Consider the following 27,725-nt stretch of genomic DNA (forward strand, 5'->3'; position numbering starts at 1 on the left):
TTCATGAAGGATTCCAGTGTTAGAAAAATTAGGAAATCCTTGAAGGATATATGCATGTATAGACCTGTAACATTTGAAACTCCCCAGCATTTGGAGTTAAAGATCTTCCTCTTTCAAGAGTGTAATTCTATGATATAGAAATGAACCTTCCCCTTAAACTATTCTGTTCCTTAATTACCATTTACAGATGAAAATCCCCAAATGATAGGTCAAGGTTAGAGGACAGGATGATTTATTTAGACTCTCAGTTCCTTTTCTGGTTAATAGGACATTCATTGTAGATAGCTGTTGACACAAATCTTGCTGCTGGTTATACTGTAATTGTGGGGTCTTATCCGGCTTACTATACAGAACCATATAGTTCATAGGAAGCATTAAGCAGCTCCAACCTCAACCAGGATTTTAAAAATTAATTCCTTATTGATAGGACTTTATGGTTATACTAATCATCATACATTTATATCTAATGACTGGGTCTTTATTTTAAACAAATGACTCAACTTCAATAATGAAATATTATGCAGAAGGTTTTAGAATTCATTTCAGACAAATAATCCTTAAATGGTTAGCTTTATTTTAAGCCTAGCCAAATAACATGTTTGCTAGAACATTCATTAGACTTAAAGATTCCATTAGCAAGTTTAAATGTTCATATTAAATGTTTTGTAATGCGAAGTTTTTACTTTTTAAAAACATAGTTGAGTAAAACTTTGTGTCAGACATTTTTAGTAACACATTCTGTTGCACCTTTCAGAACAGAAAGTTCCTTTTTGAACTTAGTCTATTAATATTCTAATACAGACTTAAGAATATCTAGTGTGCATTATAAGCATTAAAATTTTTATTTCTCTTCTATTAGTATCGAATACTAAAATCTGAGTAGTCAAGTTTAGAAATGAATTTTTCATTAGAAAAGTTCGTGCGGTCAATGCGAGAGCTAGGACTTCCAACTTTGCACAGCCAGGTCATCCTACAAAAAATAAACAAAAATTAGCATATAATGTGTTATCAGGACATCCTATAAAAAATAAATATTAGCATATAACATGTATATGGACTAGCTGAAATAATCCTGCCCCAGGTCCCAATGGGAGTTTACTCTTTTACATCTAATGTGAAATAAAATTCTGTTATGTTGTGTACATCATGTATGTATCAGAGGACCAGAGAGTTTAATACATAATCAAATTTGGACAAAGAAAAACTAATAGCAAATTAAGCACAGTTAACTGATGATTTCATACTGGAGTTATTTCCCCCTTCTTAAAACATCCGAAGCCATTATAACCTAGCTCTTAAATGCAAAAGGATTATATTTTTACAATTCTAAAGTGTAATAAAAACAATTCATCGTTTTTTCTCATTATCCAGCACATAGTAGATCACACACACACACACACACACACACACACACAATTTGTACAGACTGAAAGAAAAAAAATGAAAAAATAAGTGTAAAGAAAGTGATTTTCCACAAACATTAAAATGAAATTAGATGAACTTTATCTATTCAAAAACCTTACTACATATATTACCAAAGTGACATTAAAAAGGGACAAGCTAAATCCTATGAAAGTATTTTTCTGCTTCTGTAGTACAGTGGTTTTTATTAGCAAAATATATATGTGTAATTTATGCCTTATCTGAGATGCTTCCTATACCATTCGGGCTTATTTTAATATTGTTGACATTTCAGATATTACTGCTAAAGATTTTTCCAGACTTTCTACCTATTAACAATTAGTTGGGATGACCAATGAAGTGAGACGACAGGTAAACAGTATGAGGCAGTTTTATACAAGTGGTGGCTATTACCCAGCTGTTGCTATAGAAATAGTCAACCAGTTTGCTCCTGTCCCCCAAGTTCTTTCAGGTTGCGAAGTCAGAACCATACACAGCTGTGTGATATCATAAGTAACAATCTCCTATAACCTTGATTTAAAAATATTTTGTAGGCTAAAGGTGTCAGATTATCTGAAAATTACTCTTACTCAGGCTAGAGGATTCCAATGACTCAAATTGCCATTGTACTATTTAACCCTTTCTTTGGCTCTTGGGACAGGTTTGTGGTAAGTTAAATTTTTTTGTTTTTCCTTCTAAGAAGCTAAGCTCAGTAACACATCTTACTTTATTCAACTCTGTTAAAATCTTAAAACTTGAAATTGCATGTGTTGAACAAGAAAATTCAGTTGCATTAAAAGGAGCCAAGGGCTTCAATTTTACTAGTCCTATCTCCTTGAAATCTGGTCTGAAACCAGAAATAATAAAAACAAAAATATATTGAGCACATTTTGCTCAGCATTGTGTTAAAAGTTCTTTATATAGACTTTTAACTCTGATTGACACATTAACCCTGTATGTTATAGTCCATAGAGAGCAGAACAGTTCTGTATTTTGCTCAGGATAGTAACAGTGGGGGGGTGTGTGTGAAAAATGGTCAGATTCTGGATGTATTTTGAAGGTACAGTCAATAGATTTGCTGGCAGACTGGACATGGTCTGAGGAAAAGAGAAGACTGAAGGATGACACCAGAGTTACTGGTGAAAAACTACTTGGTTGTTGTGATTCACTGAAATGGAGAGCCTGTGAGAAGAGCAGGTTGGGGGTGGGGAGATCAGAAGTGCAGTTTTGGAATGCTGACTGAGCTAGTTAACTAGCAGACACCTACATGAGACGTTGTACAGCAGTTGGATCTTTGGCTGGAGAAGATAAAGTTGGAATTTTTCTGCAGGTAGCCAGTACTGAAGGCATGAGACTGGATGGCATCGCCAAGAAAATGAATATAGAAAAGGGAAGAGTTCTGAGGCGTGTGCTTTACGTTAGGGGACCACAAAGTTCAGAGCCCAGGAAGCAAAGGAAGAACCCGCAAAGAAAAGCAGCAGCATCCAGAAAAGCTGCAAGGGCATCCTGTGCCAGGAGTCAAATGCAGCCCTCCAGGAACAGGGAGGGATCAACAGGGTCCATGCTGCTGGCAGGTCAAGTAAGGTGAGGACGGACTAAGAATTAAACATAGCGGCAACACACTGGTCACTGATGATCTCACTAAGAACAGTGTTGGTGGGTGAAAGCTGTGTTTAAATGGGCTCAAGAGAGAATTAGAGGAGAGCAACTGTAACCAGTGAATCAGTACTAATGGCTCCCTGAGTTGCAATGACTAATCCACCTAGGATGATAACTCCATGTATTTAGCCAGTTGAGAGTCTGACTACCTACTTGTAGCTGGTCTTCAACATCATTAAGAACTTCATCAGCCAGAAGTATGGTCAAGAAGAAATCTATGTCACTGGTAGGGGCAGAATGGTTGTGCTGTTCGGGGATCAGCTCTGTTTATAATGTGTATTTGTATCTGATGGAGGGCCGCTTTGTACCATGTTTCCAAGCCTGGCACCCCAGTTGCTAGGAACCATCTCCCTGACCTACCTACTCCCTGGGGGTGTCTGGTCACCTGTCATGTTGCAAGCCCTAAGGTACAAGCCCTAAGACTTGATTTGTGTGCTGCTCCTGAAGTCAGCCCTTTATAGGTATGGCTCTGGCCTGGAGATGGCAGATCTAGGAGTTCTAGCTAAAGTGCTTTAATTTTACTTCCTTGTTTCATGAAGAGTATTAGTTAAGAACCACATAATCAAACTGTACCTGTTAATTCATTTCAATTCAATAAATATTTAAGTAGCACTGTATGCAAAGCATATCCCTGATATTGGGATGCATACACAGATATCTAAAAGGTTTCTTCCCTCAGTAACTCAGAATCTAATGGAAAAGTTTGGAAAAAGATAAAAATATCTATAATTCAGAATGTGATGAGCAATGTGATTTTAATATAAAGGGAAAGGAACTGGATGGGGTTAATTTCTAGACAAGGTGGTACTCAGGGAGAGCTTTGTGATAGCAGTGGCATTGAAGCTAAGTTTTAAATACTAGAGAAATTTCCAAATCTTAGAATAGGAATTTTAAAACAAAGACTGTAACGAGATGAAGAAGGACTCTTCAAGGGTCTATCCAAGGATAGGATCTAACAATTGTAAATATCTATGCCCCTAACATGGGAGCAGCCAATTACATAAGAAAACGGTTAATCAAGATAAATTCATATTAATATGAATACATTAATAGTAGGAGATCTTAACGTGCCACTCTCAGTAATAGATCATCCAAGCAGAAAATCAATAAACAAGAGCATTGAATGACACATTGGACCAGATGGACCTCATAGATATATACAGAACATTCCACCCTAAAACAACAGAATACTCATTCTTCTCGAGTGCACATGGAATTTTCTCCTGAAGAGACTACATCCTGGGTCACAAATCAGGTCTCAACTGATATCAAAAGATAGAGATTATTCCTTGCATATTCTCAGAACACAATGCTTTGAAACTGGAACTCAATCACAAGAAAAGGTTTGGAAGAAATTCAAACACTTGGCAGCTAAAGACCATCCTGCTCAAGAATGTTTGGGTCAACCAGGAAATCAAAGAAGAACTTAAACAATTCATGGAAGCCAATGAGAATGAAAACACATCAGTCCAAAACCTATGGGATACAGCAAAGGCGGTCCTAAGGGGGAAATACGTAGCCATCGAAGCCTCACTCAAAAAAATAGAAAAATCCCGAATATACAAACTCTCCTTACACCTTAAAGAACTGGAGAATCAAGAGCAAATTAAGCCTAAGTCCTGCACGAGGAGAGAAATAATTAAGCTAAGAGCAGAGATCAATGAATTAGAAGCCAGAAATATAGCAGAACACATCAATGAACACATCAATGAAACCAGAAGATGGTTCTTTGAAAGAATTAATAAGATCAATAAACCACTGGCCAGACTTATCCAAAAGAAAGAAAAGACCCAAAATAATAAAATTATAAGTGAAAGGTGTGAGATCACGATTAATTCCAAGGAAATAGAAACAATCATCAGAAATCATCAAGAGCTATATGCCAATAAGTTAAACAACCTAGAAGAAATGGATGCATTTCTGGAAACCTATAAACTTCCATGACTGAAAGAGGAAGAAACTGACAACCTGAATGGACCAATAACCAGTAATGAGATAGAACCAGTAATCAAAAACCTCCCAAAAAACAAGAGTCCAGGACCTGATGGATTCCCTGGGAAATTCTACCAAACATTCTAAGAAAATAATAGCTTCAGGAGAATAGATATTTCAAAAAATAGAAACAGAAGAAAAACTTCCAGACTCTTTCTATGAGGCCAGCATTACCTTGATCCCAAAACCAGGCACAGAGTCTGTCAAAAAGGAGAATTTCAGACCAATATCCCTGATGAATACAGATGCCAAGATTCTCAACAAGATACTAGCTAAAAGGATCCAACAGTACATTGAAAAGATTATCCATCACTACGAGGTGCAATTTATCCCTGGGATGCAAAGGTGGTTCAACATTCACAAATCAATGTAACAGAACAAATTAATAAGAGAAGAACCACATGGTCCTCTCAATTGATGCAGAAAAGGCATTTGACAAAATATAGCACCCTTTCCTAATTAAAACTCTGAAGAGTATAGGGATAGAGGGAACATTCCTCAACTTCATAAAATCCACCTATGAAGAATCTATAGTGAAGATCATTCTCAATGGGGAAAAGCTGAGAGCCTTTCCCTTAAGATCAGAAACATGACAAGCATGTCCACGCTTGCCACTATTGTTCAACATAGTACTAGAAGTCCTAGCAACAGCAGTCAGACAACAAAAAGAAATAAAAGGTATTCATATTGGCAAAGAAGAAGTCAATCTCTCTCTCTTCACAGATGACATGATAATTTATGTGGAAAACCCAAAAGACTCCATCCCCAAATTGCCAGAATTCTTACAGCAATTCCGTAATGTGGCAGGATACAAAATCAATGCACAGAAATCAGTTGCTTTCTTATACACTAATAATGAAACTGCAGAAAGAGAAATTAGGGAATTGATTCCATTTATGATAGCACCAAAACCAGAAAGTACTTTGTAATAAACCTAGCCAAAGAGGTGAAGGATCTACATTCTAGGAACTGCAGAATACTCAGGCAAGAAACTGACACAAAATTGACACATGCAAGAAGACACAAAAAGATGAATCAGAAGAATAAACATTGTTAAAATGTCTATGCTGCCGAAAAAAATGTCTATGCTGCCGAGAGCAATCTGTACTTTCAATGCCATCATGATCAAAATACCAGCAGCGTTTTTCAAAGTGCTGGAACAAACAACCCTATAATTCGTATGGAACCAAAAAGGACCCCGAATCACCAAGGAAATGCTGAAAAAGGAAAACAAGACTGGGGGCATCACGTTGCTTGAAAAGCTATATTACAAAGCTGTGATCACCAAGACAGCATGGTACTGGCACAAAAACAGACACATAGACCAATGGAACAGAGCAGAGAGCCCAGATATGGACTCTAAACTCTATGGTCAAATAATCTTCGACAAAGCAGTTTTCCAAACTCAATAGAAAAAAGACAGTCTCTTCAACAAGTGGTGTTGGGAAAATTGGACAGCCACATGCAGAAAAATGAAACTGAACCATTTGCTTACACCATACACAAAGATAAACTCAAAATGGATGAAAGACTTCAATATGAGACAGGAATCCTTCAAAATCCTAGAAGAGAACATAGGCAGTAACCTCTTTGACATCGACCATAGCAACTTCTTTCAAGACATGTCTCCAAAGTCAAGGGAAACAAAAGTGAAAATGAACTCTTAGGACTTCATCAAGATCAAAAGTTTCTGCACAGCAAAGGAAATAGTCAACAAAACAAAGAGGCAACCCACCGAAAGGGAGAAGATATTTGCCAAGGACACTGCAGACAAAGGGCCAGTATCCAAGATCTATAAAGGATTTCTCAAGTTCAACACCCAAAGAACAAATAATCAAGTCAAAAAATGGGCAGAAAACATAAACAGATACTTCTCAAAAAAAAGATATACAAATGGCTAACACACATGAAAAACTGTTCATCATCATTAGGCATCAGTGAAATTCAAATCAAAACTACATTGAGATACCACCTTACACCAGTTAAAATGGCAAAAATTGACAAGGCAAGAAACAACAAATGTTGGAGAGGATGTGGAGAAAGGGGAACCCTCTTACACTGTTGGTGGGAATGCAAGTTGGTGCAGCCACTTTGGAAAACAGTGTGGAGGTTCCTCAAAAAATTAAAAATAGAGCTACCATGTGACCTGGCAATTGCACTACTGGGTATTTACCCCAAAGATACAGATGTAGTGAAAAGAAGGGCCATATATACCCCAATGTTCATAGCAGCATATCCTTCTGGAATATACAGAGATGGAAAAAGCAGAGATGTCCTTCAACAGAGGAATGGATAAAGAAGATGTGATCCATATGTACAATGGAATATTAGTCATCAGAAAGGATGAATACCTGGCTTTTGTATCAACATGGATGGGACTGGAGGAGATTAGGCTGAGTGAAATAACTCAAGCAGAGAGAGTCAATTATCATATGGTCTCACTTATATGTGTAACATAAGGAATAGCGTGGAGGACATTAGGAGAAGGAAGGGGAAAATGGGGCGTGGGAATCAGAGGGGAAGACTAACTATGAGAGACTATGGACTCAGGGAAACAAAGTGAGGGTTTTAGAGGGGACAGGGGTAGGGGATGGATTGGCCTAGTGAGGAGTATTAAGGAGGGCACATATTGCATGGAGCATGGGGTGTTATATGTAAACAATGAATCTTGCAACACTACATCAAAAACTAATGACGTACTGTATGGTGACTAACATAATAAAAAAAATGTTAACACAGATTATGCAACAAATGAATATGTTACTTTTAAAGCATTTTTTCATTTTGTATTAAGTCACAATTTATATATAGTAAAATTCAATCTTTGTATACAAAAAATGCAATTTTTTTGTATACAAATATATAGCCATCTAATAAAAAAATGGTCAAAGAATGAACAGATGAAAAGGAAAGAAATATAAAGGGCCAATAAATATGTACAAATATTCTCTCTTACTCATAATTTTAAAAATACAAATCAAGCAAGAATGAGATACCATCTGTTACTTATGGAATGGCAAATATTTGAAAATTTGATATCGAATAATGACAGTTAAGGTGTGGGAAAAGAGGCACTTTTCTGGATTGTTGATAGGAATGCAAATTTGTACAGCCTTTTGAAAGGGAAACTTGGTACTCCCTATCAAACTTTTAAATGTCCATGACTTACAGAATTGCTGTCATAGAGAGTGGAGCCTGGGATACAGACTCTGAGATGGCGACTAGCTTGTAGAGATGCTCTCAGGTTCAAGAACTGTGGGAGGCAAGGACAATAGACAGAATTGGACTGAGGGAGAGGCTGGGTGAGATGCAGCTTCATTGAAGACCTCAGCCAACACATGAGGAATTATGAAGCAGGGAAGACCCTTCAGTGTTGTCCCAATTTACAGTGAGAGGGCAGGTTCTTAATATCCACCCCACCTCCCACTCCCACCATGAGCCAGTCATTAGAGAAGAGCTGCCCAGAGAAGGAGGTGTGACAGTATGGTGACTTCGTTCCACTGAGGCAACTCCTGAAGTGGGCTGATGGCTGAGGGCCACCTTCTACCAGCACTCCCAGTATCTGGAGAATAAGGCCCTCAGTTTTGAAAGGGAGGCTGAGTGGCACATCTCAGCGCTACTGCACACATTCTAACAAGTGGGCAGAGGGAATGAATTGAAGATGCAAGACAAGTGGTAATCAGTTGGACAAGGCTCCAGGGCAGGTTGGAAGAAACAGGATCATTAAGTACTCATTAGGTTTAGAGAAGAGGCCACATCTTCTCTGTACGTAAGAGAAGGAGTCAAGAAAATGAGAGCAACTTGGATATGAAGAGATATTGGCGTAAGACAGCCTCCATTTCTTAGTAAAGTAACAGATAAAGTTGAGGTTTAGGGTTGAGGAATTAGAGTGAAAAGGTGTAAATAATTGCTATGGAAGTTCTTGCTGAAGAGCAGGGAGAGCCCCTGAGGGTGACCAGATGGCCAGGAGCAGTATACATGCTGCCTGCATTGTAGGACATCTGTCCTACAGCATAGGTGGGACCAGTGGGGCCAAGGATCAGTGCTTGTTTGGGCCAAAGGCTTCTCCACTGGGACATCCCATCTTAGAGGCAGAGTTAACAATTCATTCAGATGTTTCCTAGAGTGAACAATGGAAGGCAGGACTTCCCATCCCCCAACCTAGAATGGACTTCTCTTAAGCCAGAGGCAGAGCTGTGGTCTTAGGTTTACTAGAGAGAGGTCAATAAACCATTTCATGGGGAAGCCTCTAATTTTGATATCTTTGTATCTCTTCTCTTGGTCTGGGCAAATCTTCAGGGAAGGTGTGTCTCATATCCCACTTAGAGTCCATCAATTTGGCTGTGTGTGTTTTGGGAAGAAGGGTAAGGCCTCAATATTCACTGTGTAACTTTCACTGAATAACTGTTTTCAGCTGTTCCTAGAAGACCCTCTCTAGAGCATGAAACTCTGGCTTCCACCTAGGTGGGCAGGGAAGCTACTTCATAGTGTAGGAGGTGGAGAGAATAGCTTATTAACAAATTTTAAATCCTTGTATAATGGACCCCACTTTTCTGCTCCCATCCAGTGGCCTGAGTCTTGGGGTGTTTCCACTGTTGAAAGGGCCATATCTCTGCTCCTCCCACTGGACCCTTACCACTCAAGTCACTAGCTCGTCTGATTTCTGAAGTTTTGTTGCCTTGTTTTTCAAAGTTTTGTAGCTTTCTCTCCCATTTTTCATTCCTGTGGGTGTTTAAACCTTAAAAAAAAAATCAATTTTACTCATACTTAAGTGGGGTTTAGGTGGGAGCAGAAGTAAATGCATATGTTCCAAATGTAACATCTTGAATTGAAAATATGACTTTATTCTTTATATTTAAATCTTTAATCCATCTGGAATTATATGATTGCATGGTATGAAAAAGAGGTCTTAATTCTGAATGTTTATTTTCCCCAGACCAACTATAATCATAGATTAAATCTGTGTATGTGCCTGAATATTTTTCTAGACATTCTATTTAAATCCATTGATGCCTTTGGTTAATCCCTAAACCAGCATTAAACCATCTTATTTCTTATAGCCTTAGAATATATATTAATGCTCAGCAGTCCAGTCCCTATACTTCCCCATCCCTTAACCTAATAATTCTATTTCTAATTGTCCTTGTTTATCTAGAGGTCTACTAGATTTTAGCATACTTTAATCCCTTCAAATCCCTTTTAAATCCCCTTCAAATCCCTTTTAAATCTTAAAGATTTTATTTATTTATTTGAGAGAGAGCGAGAGACCGCACAAGCAGGGGAAATGGCAGGCAGGGGGAGAGAGGGAAACAGACTCCCCGCAGGGCAGGGGAAGCCCAATATGGGACTTGATCCCAGGACTCTGGGATCTTGACCTGAGCCCAAGGCAGCGGCTTAACCTGCTGAGCCATCCAGGTGGCCCTCCTTTTAAGTCTTAAAATAATTCAGAAAGAAGTGGCATTCTAACATTTAATCTTGTCATCAAGAGTAACAATTTTTCCTGCTTTTGTTCAAGTCTTTATGCTCCTCATCAAAATTTTACAGTTTACTTGATTCAGGTCCTATTTCCTGATAATACTTAAATATGTTCTATTTTTCTTGCTATTTTGAACAAGATGCTTTTTAATTGTCATGTTTTTAAACTAGAATATAGGGAAAGTAGAGACATCTTCATTGTAATCAGATGCCTTACTCAAGTTCTTTAGTGGAATAGTTTTCTTTTTGGGGTTCGTAGGTAAACCACCCTATGTAGTTCTCCAGAATTTGTTCTGTCATCCATTTTTATCACCTTGGTTGGATAATTTCAAACTCTTTACTGTAGACTATCAAGCCACATTCTAGCTATGTCCGTACCTTCAAGAGAATTGCCTTAGTCTGCAAAGAAAAAATCATAAACACTGTTCACTCAGGACAGGGCCAGCATACGCGGCTCTTGCTCCAGCATATTTTACCTATTAGGTTAGTAGACTGAACAAATACTGATGGATGGTTGGAAGGACGAGTGAATGACATTTGCTTGAGCGACACTGAAGTCTCATATTTCTGCGGTAAATCTCAGTCTGCTTTGCGTGTGTATATCTTTCGGGTATTTCTATTTAAGAAATATGATCCACTGATAGGCTTTAAAAAAAAACAAAATAAGACAGTTCAACTAATAAAAACGGAAGGATAAGATGTTAAGGGGAAACTCTATTAACATGAGTCGTGTTACTTGATAGTCATGTTCTCCCTTCACTCTAATATATTTTAAATGCTGTACGTAGAGTTTCTGCAAATGAAACTAATTTCTATTTACCTAAATCAAGTTGTCCTTAACAATAAAGTAATAATCGGGGCGCCTGGGTGGCTCAGTGAGTTAAAGCCTCTGCCTCCCGCTCAGGTCATGATCCCAGGGTCCTTGGATCCAGCCCCGCATCGGGCTCTCTGCTCAGCAGGGAGCCTGCTTCCTCCTCTCTCTCTCTGCCTGCCTCCCTGCCTACTTGTGATCTCTCTCTGTCAAATAAAATCTTAAAAAAAAAAAACCACAATAAAGTAATAATAGAAGAGAAAATTTCATTATGGATGCATCTCTTACATGTTTGATGAGGATTATACATAGCTATAAGAATAATTTCTGTGTGGAATGGCAAAAGACAAGAATCTTGCATGTAGTTAAGTATTCTCCAGGCCATCTTTGTGCAAAAGAAAATGAATAAAACATGGTGCTGATAAATGTAAGATGACCAAGGAAAAATCTATTCATTTAATAAATTAACTATGTTGTGTTTTTCCATTCCTGCTCAGGTAGGCACCAACTATGGGTCCCCTCGGGGTTTCCAGGGCACTCTGACTGTTCGGTGCAGATGGCACACATTTTCTATCAAGTATAGTAAACGCCACACATTTATGGCCTCAGCAGCCAGCAAAGAGGCCAGCTGTGGCCTTCTAAAATGCACTCAGGTTTCTACCCTCCCAGAGACCCTTTGCTGACTGCCCCTATCTAAAAAGGACCCTGCCCCCAACTATGATGTGTATCATGGGAATGATCACATTCTGTAATTGCTATGTCTATGTAATTCTTGATGTGTTCACTATATGCCTCTTCCACATTAGAATGCAAATTCTAAGAAGGCAGAGTAGGAGTCTGAGTCACTGTTGCCTCCCCAACATCTCACATGGTGCCTGATGCCAGTGGGCACTCAATAAATATGATATGTACTGAATGAATCCCTTAGTCCGCTGCCTGCCTTCTTCCAGTCTAGAGATTCCATGCATGAGAAAGGGGGGCATTTCTCAGGTGTTCTACAGTCCACACACAGAAGGGAGCCCTAGGCACAACATTTTAACTCTGACTTTATCTCACATGAAACAAAACACTCCCATTTTTAACACACTTTGAAAGGTAAACAAAGAGTTGCTCTTATCACAGGAAAATGATAAAAATTCATGGCAGTCCCTATGAAATAACACGAGTAATGACTATATTCATCCTCTTAGAGGAAGCTTAGAGGAAGCTGAAGGTCTGTGGGTCTGACCTAATACCTGCATGTAAGCACATGAACCAAGTTTATTTGTGGAATCTCTTCACCTATTTTTGCCAGCCTCCGAATTCTTGTGATTTTAAGTTTACTCATTACATAAGAAAGCATGGTAACGGACTTCACCCAGAGTGCTGAGTGACTATTAGAACACCCCCGGAGGGCCAAGTCCGTCCGTAAACCCAGTCGCACAACCTGCCACCATTTAAGTTCAGGGCACAGTTGGTTGTATATCTTCAGATGTACAAAAATCTTTAGACATTATTCTTAGTATTCCAAAGATGTGCAAACGCCTACTGTCGTAGTTGTAGTCAGGCTTTTTAAACTTTTTAAAAAGAAGAATCCCTTCCAACATAATCTTTCATGAAAGCTTGATGCTTGTAGAAGTGCGTGCTTCTCTGAAGTAAGAGAATGGTTGGGGGTGAGGTGCAGAAACTCCCCCTCAGGCCTCCATTTCCCAGCTCTACCTGGAGCACCTCTGGGGAAACCCAGGGGCTCTGAAGAGTCCAGTGTAAAAATTGCCCTATTAACTGATCACTGACAAGGATATAGGGAGTGCAGTGTATGGAGAATCCATTGTAAGTATAAGTGAAAATCAACATAGTACTGTCTCTTCTATTACTCAAGTAATAGAAGTAACATTTAGTGTTTCCTACAAAATGTAGTAAGCTCCTGGCATGACAAGAAAAATTCCATTTAACTAATATCCTTCTTGAAACAAAGAGGTGGAATTAAAGCACTAGAAAGCCAACACTATTAATAATTCATACCGGTTCTATTTCCTGGGTCTGAAGTGGGGCAGAATAATCCTTTCGGATATCTTTGCAGCACTGGTGTAAAATGTAGACCATAGCAAGAAAGCAGACAGTAAGAAGAGACAGCTAATGAATTAAAAGCAAACGTGGTGCATGCTGGAAAATATTGAGTTGCCTGCCCATTTTAAGCTTTTAAAATAGCATTAATAATGGAAGGAAAGTACATAATATTTTTGCTATTCTCCTTTCTTAAGCATGTTTCTTACTCCATTACGTGTGGACAAATAATGCCATAGACTTGTTCATTATTGATACAAGCTTTTTAAATGGTATTTTACTATATAGTTGACCCTTGAAGAACATGAATTTGAACTGCACAGGTTCACTTGTATGAGGGTTTCATATAGCACAGTACTGTAAATGTATTTTAATAAAATTTCTAGCTTATTTTAAGAGTAGAGTGTATAGTCAGGGGCACATGGGTGGCTCAGTCAGTTAAGTGGTTGCCTTCAGCTTAGGTCATGATATTGGGGTCCTGGAATTGAGCCTGCTTGGGGATCCCTGCTCAGCAGGGGAGTCTGCTTCTCCCTCTCCCTCGGCCCCTCCCCCAGCTCATGCTCTCTCTCACACTCTCTCCCTCTCTCTCAAAATGTTAAAAAATATATAGTATATAATCTAACATACAAAATATGTGTTAATCAACTCTTCCTGTAATCAGTAAGTCTTCCTTCTGTCAATAGTGGGGATTAGCAGTTAAGTTTTTGGGGATCCCAAAGTCATACATGGATTTCGAATAGTGTAGTGTTGGCACCCCTAACCCCACCCCCAGCATCGTTTAAATATTAACTGTAATGTCTAAAATTTCTCTCATCTATAGCCCATGAGCAGAGAAGTGTTCAGTGATTATCAAGGGAATCCCAGCACTTCCATAATTAACCTGAACCCAGATTACTCCTCTTTAAAATAGGGGTAGCCCCCACCTTACTGAGCTCCTGAATGAATTAAAGAGAAAGTATAGAAACTGCCCAGTGCAACATGTGACACACAATAAACTCTTAATAACAGTTGCTACAGTATACTTGTTCTCCGTCTTTGCCAAGGATGGCGGAGAGCCTCTTAAGCAAGCTATGATGGTCTGTGATGGTCAGAGTCCTGTACTTCTAGTGCAGTTCCACTAGGAAAACCCACTGGCGTTACTGCTCTGCTGCAGGGGGAAAGGGCGTGTCATTCCACCTCCCCAGCTGGGAGAGTCTGGAAGAGCTGCCCAGGCTTCTCAAAACCAGACATGGGGATCAAAGGGCCTGGGAGCATAAGAGGCAGAAGTGAGGGCATGACTGAAGCCTCTGGCTTCTCTGTCTCACCGCCGTTTTCAGGTCAGCCAAGAGACAGTTACCCTCTCCTTTCTGTTTTATGGAGGAGAAAGACAAGAGAGAATGGCACAGTGGTCCTGGAGGAAGACTTGGGGATCAATTCCGCTGGAGTGCGAATCAGCTACCACCTCCCCGCTGGTCATGTGGGGCAAGTTTCGTCAACTCTCAGTGTCCCCGTCGGTAAAATGGAGAGTATGTTACCTGCCTCTGAGTTGTTACTGAAGATGAAATGAGGTCATCTGCCAAGTGTTTCAGACAGTATGCAGAACCTAGGAAACCCTCCATTTTTAGCTATTGTATCAGGGGGCTGTAGCAGGTGATGAAAACCACCTTCGCGCTTTCAGAAGGGAATTTGGTCCTTACAAAATCACTAGGAGGGCTGGAAGAACATACTTAGATCAGGTCTGTTGGAGCAACTCTGTAGAATTGGTTGCTAAAGAGTAAAATGTTAAAACTGAGATTCTCCTGCAAATATAAAATGACTTGTGTCGAATATCTCTATTCAATGCATTCATTGATGACAGAGCATCTGCCAGGTTCTATCTGGTTCAAAAGAGAATTGAGAGACGCATACACATGTAGACATATGCATGTATATAAATACATACAATCAGGGATGCTGAACTCATCTGGCTAAGAGGGCGGAACCTGGTTGAAATTGGGCAGGACTGCCCAAGAGCCGTAAGATGAGCATCTTCAAGGAGCCGTATTAAAGTAAAAATAAGTAGGTGAAATTCATTTTGACATTTTTTTAGTTCAGTATATCCAAATTACTATTTCAGTGTATGATCCATACAAACAATGAATAAAGCAAGCTATTTTACATACTTTTTATATTGAGGTTTTGAATTCTGGAGTGTATTTTACACTTAAAACATATCTCAATTCAAACTTGCCACACTGCGAGTGCTCAATAACCACATCTGCCTAGGGGCCCCCATATTAGTGTAGTTTTAGAGCAATTAAAGAAAAAGTGTTTGGGACTGCCTTTTCTTAGGGGCAAGAGTCAATTCTCTATCTACCAGAAAAAAAGTAATTTGCTTTGCTATGAACAAGAAGTATTTGCATTTCTTTAGTTGGCTACAAGTAAATTTCTACCTTAGAGTTGTAAAATCGCCTTGTTAGTAGAAAATTAAAGGTGCACATCTGTATAGAATCAGAAAATTCCTGAAAGCCACCTGCAGAGAATACCCAGAACTTCCCTGAAAGACACTCCCTAATCTCCTTTGCTAAGCCTTGGACAATTTTTTTGTGTGACAAGCCCATGGGGGAAACTGCTGGGGATCAGGAGGCTGGCACCGAAATCACTGCATTAATGACCCTGCTACTCTCACTGCACTCCAGGCATCAGGAAGTCCACCAGGATTGCTCCAGAGCCCAGGACGATCTGCAGGATCATCATACCAGCTAAGTGCATGACTCAGATACGCCTGCCGCTTCGCTTTCCACCTAGATCAGTTTCAAATTCAGATGTCACATGAGGACCTCTGATGGATGAAATTACATCTCCTTTGAGGCTTTAGCTGCAAGGGAGTGAGGAAACCAGGTTTCCTACCTCGCCTCTGCAGTCAAGGAAAGGCACCAGAGGGAATGTCGAACCATGATTGAGCAAGGCAATGTACCATGTCCACCACTGCTGTTATTCAGTGAACTAGAACTGAATGAACTTCTACACTAAGGGATACAGAGGTTTTTTGTTTGTTTGTTTGTTTTTAAACTAATCTGTAAGACAGCAACCCTGCTGTGGGCTCGCTCAGATCTGGAGTTCCTCTCTGCACTAGAACTGAATTCCAAGGAACACCAACATTGAAGAGGCGGGTGGAAAAGTAGAAGCGGGCAGAGGACAGGTGGAAGGAATGACTGGCGAACAGGGAGATATCCACAAAGTATGGCGTTGAAGAAAACCCAGGCCACAGAATATTTTAAGAAAGACGGAGAAGTCAACTTCCAGATGCTGCTGAGACCTAAATAAAATCGGAGCTGCAAAATGCTTTGGGGACCTTGGCAGGATCAGCCTCAGTGATGTGGTGGGGTGGAAGCCAGATTAAAATGGCTTCAGGAATGGGGGACGTGAAGCAACGTAGACAGCGAGAACAGATCAATCTTCTGAGCTGTCTGATGCTGAGGGAGAGGAGAGACACAGAGGAGCTTTATATATCTTTAAGGTTCTGTTCTTGGCAAGCAAGCCTGCCTCGATTCTGAATTCAATGCCTTCCAATATTTATGAGCGCTTTGTCTCAGAAGAACAATATTTGAGGAGGATTGTTTTAATAACACACAGTCTAGGGCGTTTCCTATTCAAGATATGTTAAAATCTACTCCTACATGAAGCCAAATGAAAAGTGAGTTGGCCAGACTCCACTGTGTTTTCATCCCCTCACCCTGACCTCTCCACCTCCCCCGCCTAAAAAATGCTCACAAGCCAACTGAGTGGGGTGATGCCATTAGCTGATAGAGGGCTACAAGACAGTTTAGACAAACTGTGACCCACCCAGAGCAGAGGTTATTATTTTATACATTTTTTTAAAGCCTTGTTCCTGGCCCTAGTTTATGTTCCCACCCTTGTTTTTTGTCCTCTTTCACTTTTATTTTTATTTTTTTTAATTTTATTTATTTGACAGATCCCAAGTAGGCAGAGAGGCAGGCAGAGAGAGAGAGAGAGATGGGGAAGCAGGATTCCTGCTGAGCAGAGACCCCGATGCAGGGCCCGATCCTAGGACCCTAGGATCATGACCTGAGCCGAAGGCAGAGGTTTTATCCCACTGAGCCACCCAGGCGCCCGGTCCTCTTTCACTTTTAAATGTACACACTCTCAGGGTGCGTACATTTAAACCCACTGGGTAGCTCAGTGGGTTAAGCCTTTGCCTTTGGCTCAGGTCATGATCTGAGGGTCCTGGGATAGAGCCCCGCATCTGGCTCTCTGCTCAGCAGGGAGCCTGCTTCCCCTCTCTCTCTGCCTGCTTCTCTGCCTACTTGTGATCTCTGTCAAGTAAATAAAATCTTAAAAAAAAAAATAAATGTATGCGCTCTCATTATAGTTTTTATATTTTCTGGCAAATCACTTTAAATCATGTGGGAACAAAGTGAGGTATAAAAACAAAACTGAAAGGTTTTTCTTTTTCCCTTGCTGATACTGTTTCTTTGATTTTTTTTTTAAAGGAAATTATTGGAAAGGAGGGTAGAGATTTATTTATGAAGTTTTTCTTTACCATCGACTTTATTAGATATTTTTCCATTTAAAGCAAGGCAGGTAACGTTCCGAGGTCCTAAAGATATGACTCTTTAGGGCAGTGGTCTCTGTTGCTGACTGCCAGTCTGCTGATGGCCCTGAACTTGGGGATTAAGAGCTCTCATGGCAGCTTGGAGCTGGGGGGTTCCCCTTAACAGAGTGGGGCTGGCCAGGGCAGAGACCTTGAGTGTGGTGCTGGGTGAGAGCTCCCATACAGTGCTCTCCCAGAGTTGCTGTGGAGGAGTATAGGCTCTCCCAGTCCAGGCCAGCATATGTGGAGTGGAAGCCTCGTGGGGAGGTGTGTGCGCAGGCTTTAAAGACAACTTATGAAGCATCTCCCTGACAGTCACTGAAAACAATTTGCGCAGAATTCAATCTCAAGAATAGTTCGAAGGAGAATGGAGAGGCAGGCAATAACACAGGAACCACCGGAAGAACAAGCAATTTGACAGGTGGAAAATGTGAAACAAACATGTTCATGGAGAGAAGACTGTCAGGATTTCTTTTAAGAGCATCGCCTGTGACAGAGTTTATTGCACTACATGTTGTTAACCCTAAAGATGGGGACCTCCGTAAGGCCTTTAAATATTCACCAAGGAGTCAAAATAGCGAAACTTTTCTTTATTGGGATTTTTTATAATTAGGGAAAAGGCTTATCTTCTGAACCTACCAGGGTTAAAAAAAAAAAAAAATTTTAGATTCTCATTTTCCCCTAGAAGAGTATTTATTCTTTAAATCTGCGTGATTCCGTTCATAGGGAGGCTCATGATAGGATGTAAGAACATCACTGAAGTGCCTCAGTTCATAAGCGGCCACCCACGAGTGGTACTTGGGTATTACATTCTGAGTATTTTTCAGCACTAATGTATTCAATGCTCATAAATTTCAATCTGTTATAAGAGATTCAGAAAGACCCGTTTCCCCTCAAAAGGTTTTCCTTTTTGTATTCATAAAAATATATGCCAGTTCATTTCCTCCTTTTACAAAAATAAAGAGCAAAACGGAAGGTGAAGGAGAAAAATACGTATCCTCTTAACATTAATGATTTTTTTTGCAGATAGTCAAAAACACTCATTGTTAAATCCCAATGAACCCTTTGGCCTAAAATTTAAAACCTAAAATTGCATATATTGTCACCTTAATAACAAAAAAACTTATATAGTGTGTGCTTGCTAAATGACTTTAAACAGTTATATTTTTCATAAAGGAATCTGATGAATCTTAGGCAACTTGAATATATTGATGATGTCCTTTTATTGGTCTATTGAGTGAGCTGAAAAGGGCAAAGAAGAACAGACTACAGGCTGAGGGGGGAAGGGAGAAGATGTAATGGAAGACGCTGAGAGACAGGTGATGATCCCTCCCTGAAGTAAAATGCTTCCTCATTTTACTACTGCATTCTAAGATGTGCTCTCTTTCTCTGACACCATTAATAAAATGATCAAAAAACGTCTAGTCACTCGGATAAAAATGCCATTTAATTAATTATATCTCCCTCTTCTGAATCGAAAGCTTCTTAGAGAGTAGATGGCTGTCATATTTAGTTTTCCAAATGACTTTTAGATGAAGCTGCTCGAACTGGGCATATAAACCCAAACTCACCAGCGTGATACGCTTGCATTTCAGGAGAATTGAAAGTATGAGGTTTCCAAAGTTACAAGCACAAAGCTGAAGTCAGTAGATAGATCCTACTGTGGAAGGAACTGGCTGGCCTCCCTGACACTGGGTCTGGCAATCATCCAGATGAGGACTAATGTTTGGGAGCCTCTTCTAATTAGACACACTTTCTTGCTACAGTGACACTTGGATCAAAGAAAGAACGAAATTAGCTAGCAGCTTCCTCTAGAATCCTTTTAGTTATCATTACCTTGGTGAAGACGCCCACAGTCTTTGGTGGTCTAGGAAATTGATCCTAAAAGCTTTCTCTGAAATGATCCGGTTTAGAGGCACAAATAAATGCTAACCAAATTCACAGATCAACTTATAAGACAGAAGACCCTGTCTTCTACAGGTGCTGTATTTGTCAAATATATCATCGGTTTGTGCAAGAATTTCCCACCTGAGGAAGTGTGCTGAAATGGAATTACATTAGATTGCTTTCTCCAGTCTAGGCATATTTTGGTTTAGAGAATCTAAACGGACAGTCCTTCTTCCCAAGGAAACATTGAAGAAGTGATAATATAGATGCCCTTTTTACAAACTCTTCATCACCTAATGCTTTTCACTCAGCACATCATTGCCTCAGACAGGTTAATGAGGCTATCGTTTTCTTTACGCTTGCTTTGCTCCGGTCCTGAGCACATTCTCTGGCCACCTGGATTACGCTGAAACTTAGTCTTGGTAGACGCTCATTGTCCTCTCCACCGCATTTTGTCTGACAGAAGCCAGTCACCAAGGATCACCCATATTCAGGGGCAGAGGAGTGGAAAAGAATTTGTGAGCTTGTTTAAAATTACCCCAATAACTCTGTAGAGCTGAAGAATTATAGGCAATCATACCCTTTATTTATTTACTCATTCATTCAACAAATATGTGTTGAGCTTTTACTATAAACTAACTTAACCTAGCCTTCTTAAAGGGTTCAAGATACCCTAGCCTGAAACAATTCCTATTTGGACATGACATGCATCAGGAAGAATGTACTTTATTTCAGGCCTGTCATATGAAAGCACGTCAACACAAAAAATCAGATGATGACAGTCATCCATTGGGAGGGGAATATAATCTCAGCGCATAAATGCATTTTTATTAGAACTCATTCAAAATAACCTGAGAAAAAAGCAGTATAAATCTTCATTAGATACAAATATATTCTAGAAAATGTATTTGGTGAACAAATTTGTGTAAAAGCAAATCTTTTCTACTAACTTTACACGTTTAGTGATGAATATATAAGAAAGTTTTCCTTGACTTCCCAAATATTCCAAATTGCTTAGTATGTGAAAGGAGGGATGTTCTCTGATAGGCCAAAGATAAAATATGGAATACACAGGAGAAGGTATTGGGTAGGAAGAGATTCAGCTGTGGGGCACAGTGACACTGGCTTGAACAAGGGAGGTCTTCACTTGGAAGGAAGCCTGGACGCAGGTAGTCCAGGACTGATGTGACAACTCAGGGATCCTCAGACACATTTTCAACTTACCACTCCGCTAGCTCTGGGATGTTGTCCTCATCTTCCTTACCCAAGACAGACACTAGAGCTCCAACCATTGTGTTTGTATTCTAGGCGGCAGAATGGAGGAAAGGTAAACAAAGGGGCCAGGAATGTGTGTCTTACGGTAAACTGCCTTAAAGTGTAGTTCGTAAATATGGTACAATAAGTATTTCCCAGAAGTGGCTACAAAGTACTTCCAATTACGTTTTATTGGCTAGATCACACTATACAAGAGACTGAGAAATGTAAGCCACGTTGACTTTATCCTGAGTGGCCATAGGCCCAGTAGAAGTCACTAGCATTACAGCAGAAGAAGGGGAAGATGGTTCCTGGAGGGCAGCAAGCAGTCTCAGCCACAGCATGGAAATCAAGTACTCTGTGTTGCACATGTGAAGCGTGAGATGCCTCTTAGACACTCAAGTAAACAACAGTATATACGAGTCTGGAATGTAGGGGAAAGACTGAACCCAGGGTTAACAACTGGGAACTTGTTGGCCTACATATGATGTTAATAATATTAACATGTTAATAATATTAACATCATATGTAGGCCAACAAGTTCCCAGTTGGGAATGGGCTGGATGGCAACACGTGAGGAATGAATGGAGACAGGGAAGAGAAGTGGTGAGCCAGAATGGCCGCCCCCAGAAGAGGCTAAGAGGATGTGGTGAGAGAGAGGAGAGGAAAACCAGGAGACTCTGGTACCCTAGAAGCCACGGGAAGAAAGGATCTAAGGAAGACCAGAGTCTCCACAGTCTCACAGGCTTCGGGGAGTTTAAGTAACACAAGGCCTAAGAACTGATGACTGACTTCAACAAGGAGATCAAGGAGACCAGATGTGCCCAGTTACAGCATAGAGGTGGATGGCAAAGCCTGCTGGAAGGGGCTGTAGGGGGGCTAGGAGAGGGAGGAAGTACAAACCAACACTATCTAGAGCTTTCTCCAGGAGATGTGCTGTAAAGGACAGTAGCTGGAGAGGAATATGGGATCTAAAGAAAACCTTTAAAAACATGACTGTATATAATAGAACATATTTGCTTATGGAAGTATACTAACAGAAAAGCAAAAAGTGATGATGTGGAAGAAAAGGATAATTGCAGTAGAAAACGAGGGTCCAGTATATAAGTGGAGAGATGAAAGAGTTTAAAGAAAGGATAGACAAAGAGCTTAGACAAGAGAATAATGTAAGAGTTACTGAGAGAAATCAAGGAAAAATACATGGTGAGTGGATTCTGGCAGTGGAATCAAAGAGCAAATACTCAAAAGACAAAGAGGATTCACCTCCACGGCCACCTGGGATTCACTGGTGGTGGCTGCCTGGGTCTCTGTGGTGAGCAGACTGGGAGAAGCCTTATCCACCTCAGCAGGGGACACTGCAGTGATCAGTAATGTGCTCCCCAATGTTCTGACCTAAAATGCTTAGGAGCCTACTTTTGAAAGTCTGTTTCTTTTATTTGGTTAAATAATCACTACTCCCTACATGAGGCTCAAACTTATGACCCCAAGATCAAGAGCAACATGCTCCACCAACTGAGCCAACCAGGTGCCCACTAGTAGCCTACGTACTGTTGTAATCTTTCCCACTTAATAATATTAAGACAATTTGCTTTTATGTCAATGGATCAATCTAATCTCTACATCATTTTTTTTTTTTAGATTTTTATTTATTTCTTTGACAGAGACAGATCACAAGTAGGCAGAGAGGAAAGCAGAGAGAGGAGGAAGCAGGCTCCCTGCTGAGCAGAGAGCCCGATGTGGGACTCAATCCCAGGACCTTGAGATCATGACCTGAGCCGAAGGCAGAGGCTTTAACCCACTGAGCCACCCAGGTGCCCTCTACATCATCTTTTTAAACGTCCCTCAAATCTTGCATTTTATGGATGGACCCCTTTGTACATACATCCTATTGTTGAAAATCCAAGTTGTTTCAGTTTCAAAAATAAATATTTACTCGTTAAACTCCTCCTACTAGATTACACAGACCTTGTGATCTGGAAGACACTGTGAAGTGGTGGTTTAAAAGAATGGACTGTTGAGCCAGAGCCTGATTTAGTCCTCTGGGATTCAAGTAGCTACTACCTTAGTTCCTAGCTGTGCAGTCTTGAAGTCACCTATCTGTGCCTAAGTATTTTCATCTGTAGAATGGGGTTAATGATATTTCTATTGTATAGAAGTGACATAAAGACGAAAGGATACAATATTTACAAAGCACTAAGCACCATGCTTACAGCATGGAAAGCATGCAATAAAGGCTAGCTTGTGTAATTGAAGGATATTCATGTCTGTCCAACTCTATCCTCAGTGCCCAGCCCAGGGGCTGACAAGGAGAAGATGTTCAATAAGCCTATTGAATGAGTAATTTGTACACAGGGTCTTAGGTAACAATATTCAAAGATTACAATCCTAGTAGGAGAGACAGGACTAAATTGTAGAATCCCGAGCCAAGATATACAAAGTTAACAGAGGGTTTATGTATAAGAATTACTTGGATAATTTTTTTCTTTTTATTTATTTTCATTCATCTATTAGGACAAAACCTAAAATATACATCATTGATTTAAAAACACCACTGTGAAAAATGTAAAGATTTCAAATCCGTGGTGGTGCTATTGTTTCACAGTGCTGTTGTCTTAAGTATGTGAATGCTTATTAGAAATAATCATATTTTTATTCCTAAGCTATTGATTAAAACAACAATATGTGTTCATTTTGGCAGCACATATACTAAAACTGGAATGGTACAGAGAAGATTAGCATGGCACCTGAGCAAGGACGATACATAAATTCATGAAGCATTCCATGTTCTTAAAACTCTGACAGTGTAGGTCTAGAGGGTACATATCTCAATACCATAAATGCCATCTATGAAAAACCCACAGCAAATAAAATTCAGTAAGGAAAAACAGACCTTTCCCCCTAAGGTCAGGAACATAGCAGGGATGTTCACTCTTACCACTGCTGTTTTCAACATAAGACTAGAAGTCCTTGCCTTAGCAATCAGACAACAAAAAGAAATAAGAGGTATCTGAATCTGGCAAAGAAGAAGTCAAACTCTCACTCTTTGCAGATGACATGATACTCTATGTGGAAAACCCAAAAGACTCCACACCAAAATTGCTACAACTGATACAGGAATTCACCTAAGTGGCAGGATATAAAATCAATGCACAGAAATCAGTGTCATCTCTATACACCAACAACGGACAGAATAAAGAGAAATTAAGGAGCTGCCCATTTACAGTGGCATCAAAAACCATAGGATACCTAGGAATAAACCTAACCAGAGGCAAAAGATCATATTCAGAAAACTATAGAACACTCATGATAGAAATTGAGGAAGACACAAAGAAATGGGAAAACGTTTCATGCTCATGGATTGGAAGAACAAATATTCTTTTTTTTTTAAAGATTTATTTATTTATTAAGATTTTATTTATTTATTTATTTGTCAGAGAGAGAGAGAGAAAGAGAGAGAGTGCACAAGCAGGCAGAGGCAGAGAGAGATGCAGGCTCCCTGCTGAGCAAGGAGCCTGATGCAGGATTCGATCCCAGGATTCTGGGATCATGCCCTGAGCCAAAGACCACAGCTTAAATGACTGAGCCACCCAGGCATCCCAAGATTGGAAAAACAAGTACTCTTTTTTTTTTTTTTTTGAAAAACAAATATTCTTAAAACATCTATGCTACTTAGAGCAATCTACATATTCAATGCAATCCCTATCAAAATACCATCAACTTTTTTCACAGAACTGGAACAAGTAATCCTAAAATTTGTATGGAACCAGAAAAGACCCCGAATAGCCAAAGGAATGTTGAAAAAGAAAACCAAAACTGGTGGCATCGCAATTCTGGATTTCAAACTCTATTACAAAGCTGTAATCATTAAGACAGCATGGTACTGGCACAAACACAGACACATCGATCAATGGAACACAACAGAGAACCCAGAAGTGGACTCTCGACTCTATGGTCAACTAATCTTTGACCAAGGAGGAAAGAGTATCTAATGGAAAAAAAATAGTCTCTTCAACAAATGGTGTTGGGAAAACTGGACAGCCAAAACATTCAGAAGAAAGAAAGCGGACCATTTCCTTATACCATATATAAACATAGACTCAAAATGGATGCAAGACCTAAATGTGAGACAGGAATCCATCAAAATCCTACAAGAGAATATAGGCAGCAACCTATTCGACCTTGGCCACCAGAGCAACTTCCTGCTAGATACATCTCGTCTCCAAAGGCAAGGGAAACAAAGGCAAAAATTAACTATTGGAACTTCATCAAGATAAAAAGCTTCTGTACAGCAAAAGAAATAGTTGACAAAACCAAAAGACAACTGACAGAATGGGAGAAGATATTTGCAAGTGACATATCAGATAAAGGTCTAGTATACAAAATCTATAAAGAATGTATCAAACTCCACAGCCAAAGAACAAAAAACTCAGTCAAGAAATGGGCAGAAAATATGAATAGACATTTCTTCAACGATGAGATATAAATGATGCATGGAATACAATGTTCCACATCACTTGGCATCAGGGAAACACAAATCAAAACCACAATGAGATACCACCGCACACTGGTCAGAATGACAAACATTAACAAGTCAGGAAATGACAGGTGTCGGCGAGGATGTGGAGAAAGGGGAAACCCCCTACATTGTTGGTGGGAATGCAAGTTGGTGCAGCCACTCTGGAAAACAGTCTGGAGGTTCCTCAGAAAGTTGAAAACAAAGCTGTCCTACAACCCAGCAATTGCACTCCTGGGTATTTACCCCAAAGATACAAATGTAGTGATCTGAAAAGGCACCTGCACCCCAATGTTTATAGCAGCAATGTCCACAATAGCCAAACGATGGAGAGAGCCCAGATGTCCATTGACAGATGAATGGATAAAGAAGATGTGGTATACCTATATACAGTGGAATATTATGCACCATCAAAAAATTGAAATCTTGCCATTTGCAGTGACATGGATGGAACTAGAGGGTATTATGCTAAGTGAAATAAAGCAATCAGAGAAAGACAAATATTGTATGCTTTCACTGATATATGGAATTTAAGAAACAAGGCAGAGGAGCATAGGGGAAGAGAGGGAAAAATGAAACAAAACAAAACCAGAAAGGGAGAAAAACCATAAGAGACTTATTCTTAGGAAACAAATTGAGGGTTGCTGGAGGGAAGGGAGTGGGGATGGGATGGCTGGGTGATGGACACTGGGGAGGTAATGTGTTGTGGTGAGTGCTGGGTGTTGTGTAAGACCTATGAATCACAGACCTGTATACCCCTGAAATAAATAATGAACATTATATGTTCATTAACTGAATTTAAATTTTAAAAAAGCAAAACAAAACAAAACCAAACCCAGTAATACCTGCTCATCAAAACAATCTCAGTCTTACAGGATACAAGTATAGGAAGCAGAAAGTGACAGCTCCCCTTCGTACCTCCCACCCCACTCTTAGATGTTGCCACCCCTGAGGTATAGTCTCTGACCCTGTTCCTCTGCATATACAAATACAAGTATACACAAAACTCAGTGTGCGTATACCCGCACAGAGAATCATCATCATTGGATCTTAAGTCTCAAAATGGTGCTGTACCTTCATACTAAAAACAAAACCAAACCAGCCTCTAAGCGATTGCCACAAGAAAAGATTGTCACCAATCTGGTGTTTTTACCTGCTGAAGTTTGTTTCCAGTGGCATGTTATGCCTGCGAGTGACCAACTTAGTACTGTTGGTTAATCACTGCAAAACAGATTAGATGTTTTTGTTCTGTTCATAAGGAAGTGCTTTTTCTTAAACATTCATAGGAGTACATGGGGCGGAGGTGGGGGGACGAACACATAAGACCAGAACTAAGACCAAATTAGGGAGAATCATGCTCTAGTTCAGAACTAATTTCCAAGATCTTGAAAATGAACCACAAACAGGGTGATCTGCCAACCAAGAAGCAAAGTCAAGACTGAAACAGGCAGAGGACACAAAGGAGGATTACAAACCAGTTTGGGAACTGTTAAATTCCCAACACTGAAATTCCCAGCATGAACACTGATTTTTAGTTTCCCATCATTCCTGATAGTAGGATTTGCTAGTCATTTATTGGGGTGTTTTTTTTTTTTTTAAGATTTTATTTATTTATTTGACAGAGATTACAAGTAGGCAGAGCAGCAGGCAGAGAGATGGGGAGGCAGGCTCCCCGCTGAGCAGAAAGCAATCCCAGGACCCCGGGATCATGACCTGAGCTGAAGGCAGAGGCTTAACCCACTAAGCCACTCAGGCGCCGCTATTGGGATTCTTTTATTTAAAGCCCCTGATCTCTACCCCAAACAGACATGGGAGTGTAACTCATCTTGGGATACAGTTGTATTCCAGAGGAATTTGCGAGGGATTTGGAAAACCTGGATACTCTTCTGAATTGTTCTTTCCTAAGAGATTTGGATTTACTATATAAGTCAAATGTTGGAGGCAAAAATACTCAAATTAACATAAATTTCATTTCCAAGGGAACTGGGGTCTCCTGTGTAATGAATTATTAATAAAGCTACCTAAAGTGAATAGCAACAGTCACTTCAGCTCCTTTGTGGAATTAGATAGTATATAAATAAGTAAACGTATAAATGAAAAAATGAAAAAATAAACAG

The 27,725-nt window shown here is 39.8% G+C and overlaps 1 protein-coding gene and 1 non-coding gene across 2 annotated transcripts in view; one reads left to right on the forward strand and one right to left on the reverse strand.

The window, feature by feature from the left end:
• Nucleotides 1-400: 400 nt before the first annotated feature.
• ACYP2 (acylphosphatase 2) overlaps nucleotides 401-27,725 on the reverse strand; it is a 175,621-nt gene continuing 148,296 nt past the window's right edge. The window contains exon 4 of the mRNA XM_032877781.1: nucleotides 401-970. Within this exon, the coding sequence (XP_032733672.1) occupies nucleotides 856-970 (115 nt within the window). The 3' untranslated portion in view covers nucleotides 401-855. The remainder of the gene's footprint in view (nucleotides 971-27,725) is intronic.
• On the forward strand, nucleotides 23,778-23,884 carry LOC116879596. The gene has a single exon (XR_004385063.1). It is a non-coding gene; the product is annotated as a U6 spliceosomal RNA (small nuclear RNA).

This window comes from Lontra canadensis, unplaced genomic scaffold (assembly GCF_010015895.1).
Source record: "Lontra canadensis isolate GAN:19392208 unplaced genomic scaffold, GSC_riverotter_1.0 scaffold61, whole genome shotgun sequence".
NCBI lineage: Eukaryota > Metazoa > Chordata > Mammalia > Carnivora > Mustelidae > Lontra > Lontra canadensis.